General features: G+C 34.4%; 1 protein-coding gene across 2 annotated transcripts; it reads left to right on the forward strand.

The window, feature by feature from the left end:
• The first annotated feature begins 1,129 nt into the window (after window positions 1-1,129).
• Window positions 1,130-6,926, forward strand: LOC148065339 (alpha-2,8-sialyltransferase 8E-like). 2 transcript variants are annotated; one of them, XM_087808719.1, is made up of 8 exons: window positions 1,130-1,206; window positions 4,918-4,989; window positions 5,064-5,138; window positions 5,304-5,400; window positions 5,510-5,622; window positions 6,001-6,093; window positions 6,155-6,273; window positions 6,350-6,438. In XM_087808719.1, the coding sequence occupies exons 1-8, from the start codon at window positions 1,130-1,132 to the stop codon at window positions 6,355-6,357; spliced, it is 654 nt and encodes a 217-aa protein (XP_087664845.1). In that variant the 3' UTR covers window positions 6,358-6,438. The 2 variants fall into 2 exon arrangements, with proteins under 2 accessions (XP_087664845.1, XP_087664844.1); XM_087808718.1 differs by having other exon boundaries at window positions 6,155-6,926.
• The last annotated feature ends 697 nt before the right edge of the window (window positions 6,927-7,623 follow it).

A 7,623-nucleotide genomic window follows, 5' to 3' on the forward strand; every position in this document is an offset into this window, starting at 1 on the left:
CTTTTGTGAATGGAGTCTGGAAATTTGGCATTTGAAGGTTTTCAGAAAAATGGTAGATTAAAAAAGAAATGTGTTTCTGTTTTTATTTTATTTTTAAACTCAAAATAAAACATTTAAATGTTTTTAATAAAAGCAGTACACACGCTGGCAGCAGGAGTCGCCAAATACCTACTTTTGATCCCTTTTAAATCACTGAAAACCTTTTTAAACATGTAACTAAAAGTATTCCAAGCTTTATGTTGAAAACAGAAATATTCACACATACACATTTATACAATCTCTATCTTTGCATTTTCACAAAACGAATGAGCAAGAACACAAACTTTACAACAATATAGATTTACAACATAAAAGATACTCATAAATCCTGTTTTGTGATTTTGACAATTCTCCTAGGACAGGATTAGTTTTCAACTTAAATGTAGGTGTAGGAGCTTGCAAAGGCCTACGGTCATTCCTCTTGCTTGAAAAAATGATGCTAACCACTCTCCAATACAGATAATTCTGATTTTGAGGAAAGCTCATTTTCCTGTTGCGAGTATACCCAGCTCAACAAGACAGAAGTCAGAGCATCAATCTGAAACTGATATTTGAAAAGGTTGAGACTCTAAAAAAGTATTTCCCGAAATGCATTGTTTCTAATGTAAATATTTCAGTGAAAAGAGAGTTTTGTACAAACAGACTTCAAGAGACACTTAAATCAACACATTGGTTGCCCTTTAAGTTTCAATGTAGCACATGAAATGTTACTCCTCATCTTCATAATACATCTTTTATTTCATTACAAACTTTGCCCTAGAACCGCTATTTCATAACTAAGATAATACTGGAATCTTTGTCGTTTAAGTTACTCTAAATGTTTGTTGAATACAAATAACGGCTTGTGATAATAATGCCCTGTATTGATTAAAAAAATACAACAAATGTGTGGAGTAAAGACAAGGAGGTATTACAGAAAGATTTTTAAAAAGTGAAAGATGAATATTCAGGTTTTTCTTTATGTCTTGCATCATCAGATTATCTTTTGTGAAAAATCTCAAGAGTGATCGAAAGGAAGTGGGTGTGTTTTGTCTGTTACTATTTAACACATATGATGTGCCAAAGGTTCAGGTCACAACAGGGTAAAGAGATGAAGGGCTTGATTTTTCTCTATTTTCTAACACTTGGAAGCTTGGCAGTTACTGTATTGTTGTTCTCATCTAACGAGTAAGTTGAACTTTCATTTTCCTTCTTGTATCTAATCGCATTATTTACCTCAGCTAATTATTTTAGAAATGACTCAAATGCATTTTTATCACTCACAAAAAAAATAAAATTGTAATTTCCAGGGGATCCATTGTCATTTACATTTGAACCATTGCTTGGACGTTAAGTCAACAATCATATTTTTTCTAAACATGATCTATTGTTAAACATGTATTCGATTCAAACCAACTTAAAAGGAAGTAAGAGTTTCTTTTGCCTATGGAGAGTCTAATAAGCAGCTGTACTGGGCAATGGAGCTGAGTGTACTCAGTCTTTCAAGTGGACCCTTCAAGTTTCGACCGAATGCCAGAGTAGCATGAGTCACGGCAGTGGTCTCATAAACTTGAGGCGATCATTGATTTCCACATAACTGGGACATGAGTTGGCTGGTGAAGTTTGTAGCTGTGTGTATTTATTTAAGGTCAGCCACTGATATCTTTTATCTACTTCAATTCAGAAACAATAAACAATAGAATATAAAAGTTATCTCATGTTATTTCTAAGTTATCTCATGTCATACACAAGGACCTCCTGCTTAGACTATGGTCACATGGTGGACAAAGAAATGAATCATTGTTAATTCGATGAAAGGCTGGTGATGCAAGATATCTACTTTTCAAACACAGGAGATCTTTAAAAGAAAATTGTCCATCATTGATGATGCTGGAAACCCCCTGCAAACAGTCATCAGTGAACAGAGAATAGAGCTCAGTGAAATCCTTCTCATCCTAAGAAGCAACACCAACAGACTCAACTCTCCTTCATCTCTCATGCTCTAATTCAATAACTCATTTGGAGGCAGGCATGGGGAACGCAGGAGTTGGAGTTATGGAGCAGATGCGGCTGACCATGGTTTTTCTTGTCTGGACAGAAGTCATACTTGCACTTATTTTGGCTTTCCTCATTTTTTCCCCCTAATACCCAGAAGGAAATGTCCAATGGATTAATAAAGTCATATGCAATCTAATTTAATATTCTTATTTATAGTTATTCATCTGTGTGCTCTTTTCTGTCTGCTGCTGTGCGGCGGTTGGGATTCTAATTTAACAAAACAAATTTAAGTATAAGTCAAAGACAACAAAAGTAAACACAGAATGCTTTATATGGTTTTCTGATCTCTATGTGCCCAAAATGATTCATGCTCTGACGTGAACATCTTTTTAATTGCTATATGAGATATGTATGGTTTTGAACACATGATAACCCATTTTGCAGTGATAGTTTTGGGTAGAAAAGTCTGGAGCTTTTGTGAATGGAGTCTGGAAATTTGGCATTTGAAGGTTTTCAGAAAAATGGTAGATTAAAAAAGAAATGTGTTTCTGTTTTTATTTTATTTTTAAACTCAAAATAAAACATTTAAATGTTTTTAATAAAAGCAGTACACACGCTGGCAGCAGGAGTCGCCAAATACCTACTTTTGATCCCTTTTAAATCACTGAAAACCTTTTTAAACATGTAACTAAAAGTATTCCAAGCTTTATGTTGAAAACAGAAATATTCACACATACACATTTATACAATCTCTATCTTTGCATTTTCACAAAACGAATGAGCAAGAACACAAACTTTACAACAATATAGATTTACAACATAAAAGATACTCATAAATCCTGTTTTGTGATTTTGACAATTCTCCTAGGACAGGATTAGTTTTCAACTTAAATGTAGGTGTAGGAGCTTGCAAAGGCCTACGGTCATTCCTCTTGCTTGAAAAAATGATGCTAACCACTCTCCAATACAGATAATTCTGATTTTGAGGAAAGCTCATTTTCCTGTTGCGAGTATACCCAGCTCAACAAGACAGAAGTCAGAGCATCAATCTGAAACTGATATTTGAAAAGGTTGAGACTCTAAAAAAGTATTTCCCGAAATGCATTGTTTCTAATGTAAATATTTCAGTGAAAAGAGAGTTTTGTACAAACAGACTTCAAGAGACACTTAAATCAACACATTGGTTGCCCTTTAAGTTTCAATGTAGCACATGAAATGTTACTCCTCATCTTCAAAATACATCTTTTATTTCATTACAAACTTTGCCCTAGAACCGCTATTTCATAACTAAGATAATACTGGAATCTTTGTCGTTTAAGTTACTCTAAATGTTTGTTGAATACAAATAACGGCTTGTGATAATAATGCCCTGTATTGATTAAAAAAATACAACAAATGTGTGGAGTAAAGACAACGAGGTATTACAGAAAGATTTTTAAAAAGTGAAAGATGAATATTCAGGTTTTTCTTTATGTCTTGCATCATCAGATTATCTTTTGTGAAAAATCTCAAGAGTGATCGAAAGGAAGTGGGTGTGTTTTGTCTGTTACTATTTAATATGAAGTGTGGACATGATCAGAAGCTGCATCCCTGAGAGAGCTCTGTCTATCAGTGAAGGACATAATTTTCTGATAATGATAAGAATTTCTAAAAATGAGATTATTGTATTATAAGAGAAGATATACAACGTTCACAATACTCTTGTTTTATCACATTTAGCCCTGAACCAAAATCAAGAAATTATTGTTTATTGTTGATACAGTCAGAAGGATGACATTTACAAACACAAATAAACGGAGTTTAACAGTTGTACAACACAATTATAAATGATTGTCTTTTTTAGAACAAAATATAAATCTCTACACAAGAATGATATCCTCGTTCCCCATACGGGCCACCACTATGTAACAGACCGTCTCAAAGTCGCAGTATTTATTCAATGAAAAGAAAACGCCCACAAAGGTGAATTTGAAGGAAACCAAAATATCTTTACTTACTAACTTATTCTTAATAATTTAACAAAAGGCGCTCCGCAACAAAAAACGGGTCCATCTTTCATTACAGCACCACTACTTACACTAGTACGGACAACAGCGCATGGTCGTCACAAAAATTCTACATATCATTTTTGAGAAAAGATTAATTAAACATTAACATTTTTAAATGTCCTGCTCTCACTATTATTTATGCTAAAAACAAATGTTATTCTCTGTGAAAAAAATAAAATAGATAGAAGAATTGAAGCTCTGAAGCTCACCTTAAATAATGAAAATATGTTGTATTATGCCTACAAATAAAAAGATTCACTTAATGTAAAATCAATCGTTTAGCAGGTCGGTTGCACTGCATTATTATCCCTTGTGTTATCTCTGAGTTCTTTATCTTTATACTTAGATTGAATCACATTGTTCTTTCTCTTTATGTTCTTGTTCTTATTTTATTTGTATTTATTATTTTTTATGCAAAATTGCTGTATTTTCTGTGGCTATTTGGAAAAAAACAATTTCTCGAGGAGACCTCCTGAGGGATCAATAAAGTTTTACCTTACCTTACCTTACCTTGAGTCAAGGTAAACGACCTCCATCACTGCATATGTATTTGTGGAAGCCTTGACCCAGAGACAACACAAGGGATACCAAAAACACATTTGTTTTTGGGACTTCGGTTCACCTTGTCTCTGAAATAACACAAGCCTTAAAAAAAAATGTAAAGTTTGATAAAAAAAAACCAAAAAAAACAGAGTCTGCTTTACTTCACCCTGTGGAGAAAACATGTAAACAGTGTGTGGTCTGTTTATGTAGGACACGGCAACACCGTTTTGAGGCATTTCTTCTAATTCCTTTGTTTTCTTGAGAATAATATATTTAATATTGATATTTTTTATTATCTTTGTTTCACCAGTGGGATGGTAAATAATCTACCAACGATGAGAAGACAGCCCCTTAAACTTAAACAATTCTGCAAAGGCTGCAAGTGAGTAAGAATAACTAAAACTTTAGTTTAGGTTAAGTCTTTGAATACACTTTCTTATAAGAATTCCCTAACAGGAAGCTCATTAAGGATTTTGTGGAAATGTATTCTCGAACCTGGTGGAAGCAACAGCAGCATCAGAAAGAATTCAGGTAAGGAATTATGGGATATGCTGCAGTGTGATTTTGAGGCAAAACCAAATGCATTTGTAAAGATGTGAGGCAAATAAGTGCAGAAATCTAAATGTTTTCAAGTTCTTCAGAGGTTCTTCTAAGCTCTTCAGTATAATTACAGATCAAATATATCTATTCCCACAGATCTCTGCTGAACAAACAGTGCAATGGCTTAGAAGACGCAATCCTCACCAGAGTCAACTCTCCAATGTCAAAGTCTTTGGTCAAGATTATTCCACCTGTATGTAATACATGTGTCTAATAGTGAAAACACACATGAAAATGGAAATCCTATCAAGTGCTAACAGTTCATACTTTTTTTTTTTCCTCCTTGAATATTTTTTCAACAGGAAAATCCTTTTTCCAATAAAACCTGGGACACATGTTCTGTTGTTGGAAATGGAGGAATTCTCTACGACAGTCACTGTGGGAAGAAGATAGATTCAGCGGATTTTGTCATCAGGTTATTAAGAAATGTTTTCTGCATAATCTTTTCTCGATTTTTCGGCATTTTACATCAGTGGTTTGCAAATACAGTGGAGCCTCCTCTACCTCCCCATGACACACCCATGAACACTCGCACTTTCATTTGTAATATTCCTTTTTTCCACATATCCTTAACTACATTGTGTATCAATAGTTTCCAATCGTGTTTGTCTTGTTCACTCTTCAAACATATTACAGCATCATCTCTTCTCCTCTCCTTCATCAGCTACAATTATTTTACAGATGACCCAAGTTTACTCCACCTTCCACCTTGCTGCACTCTCCTCTTCACCTCTCTTACACATAGTCCATTACTCTGACCGAAAATGTTTTTGCCTGTTCTTGTTATGCTTAGGTGTAATTTGCCTCCCTTGCATGGTGACTTCACAACACACGTGGGCAATAAATCTAGTTTTGTGACAGCCAACCCAAGCATTTTCAGAGAAATGTGAGTATTTTAAGGTCTCTAACTAATTCAAGCCGTCTTCTAATTCCTCTTTTATTTTCAGGAAAAGACATGCAAATTACACACAGATATTGGCAGAGAAGATAAAACCACATGGAGATGCCATGATTGCTATACCTGGCCAAAACCGTTTGGTCTTTAAAACTATAAACTTCCTTAAAGGTATCAAGAGTCCATCTCATCCTGTCCTTCTGAACCCTGTATATATGAGTAAGCTGACTCAGTTCTGGCGTTCCAGAGGTGTGAAGGCTGCTCGACTCAGTAGTGGTTTATTCATGGTGAGCATGGCACTAGAAATTTGTCAAAATGTAAATGTGTATGGATTTTGGCCCTTCAATGCTCATCCATTTGGACTCTATTTCCTGCCACATCACTACTATGACAACAGATCACCAAAAAAATTCCACAAAATGCCTGCAGAGTTTCAAAACCTGTTAAAGCTTCATGTTCAGGGTGTAATCCGTCTTCACCTGGGGACTTGTAAGTAATATTTTCCTTTGAACAGAACCTGATGGAACAAAGAAGAAATATGTACTTTTACAAATATGAAAAATGAATCAGTAGCAGTCTAACCCTTTTAGAATGATTGTTCAGTACACACTATGCTGTTAATACTCAACGCTATGTTTTCTTTAAGCTGGCATTGAATTATTTTGAGTCAGACCTTTTTTCTACTATTGTCCGTACTGTTTATGTATTATTGTGATCTTTGCCACGGACTGAGCAGGAGACAACCTTAGTAGGATAATGAACACACTGTGTGAAGTGTAAAACAGATTAAGTAAAATAAATGTGTCAATCAAAAACAAGAAGAACAGGTTATATTTTGTAGTTGTTTTCTTTGTTAGATTATTCAATTGATGTTTAGGATGCAGTCAAACAACAGCACCTCATGGGCCTACAACACTTTGTGTTTGTTTTCTTCACACTATGTTTCACATTTCAACCACTAATACACTGACACATTTGGACGCACAACTCAGACGTGTTGTTTGAGTTGTGCGATGGATGATTAGGTTTACCAGCCAGAATGTTTGTAGGCTTGGAAATTAGTCAAAAGTCATATGATTTAGAAATCAACCAAAAAAACTAAACATGTAATACAATTACGCGATCGCCTAATAGCCAACGTAACTTTTTAGTCAATTACAACTCCAGACAAAGAGGTACTGCAATGTAAATAAATAATACAATTATTTAAATCTTCAATCTCAGACCCAGAAGGTAGATGTATCCTATTATATATATATATATATATATATTAGATTCAAATTATTATATACGTATACGCCATACTAAAATGAATGCTAAAAGATAATAAAAATATAAAATAAAAATTACTCGCTTGATCTAAGAGCGGGAACGTTTGACTGCACATTCACAATAAACATTCCACTGATTTACCAACACGATAAACAGTTCGAAAAAACAGTGGAGTGCAGGACCGCATATGCCCACCGGGCAATGTTTGTGCAAAATGAAAATAAAGTTAATGGACCAAAGGCCACAATA

This window comes from Callionymus lyra, chromosome 15 (assembly GCF_982586985.1).
Source record: "Callionymus lyra chromosome 15, fCalLyr1.hap1.1, whole genome shotgun sequence".
NCBI classification, from domain to species: Eukaryota; Metazoa; Chordata; class Actinopteri; order Syngnathiformes; family Callionymidae; genus Callionymus; species Callionymus lyra.

Bases quoted from the DNA above. Each gene is read 5' to 3' on its own strand.
- LOC148065339 (XM_087808718.1), top strand. From the start codon at position 1,130: ATGAAGGGCTTGATTTTTCTCTATTTTCTAACACTTGGAAGCTTGGCA. The intron at 1,207-4,917 runs GTAAGTTGAACT...TTGTTTCACCAG, and splicing joins TTGTTGTTCTCATCTAACGA to TGGGATGGTAAATAATCTAC. The intron at 4,990-5,063 runs GTGAGTAAGAAT...ATTCCCTAACAG, and splicing joins CAATTCTGCAAAGGCTGCAA to GAAGCTCATTAAGGATTTTG.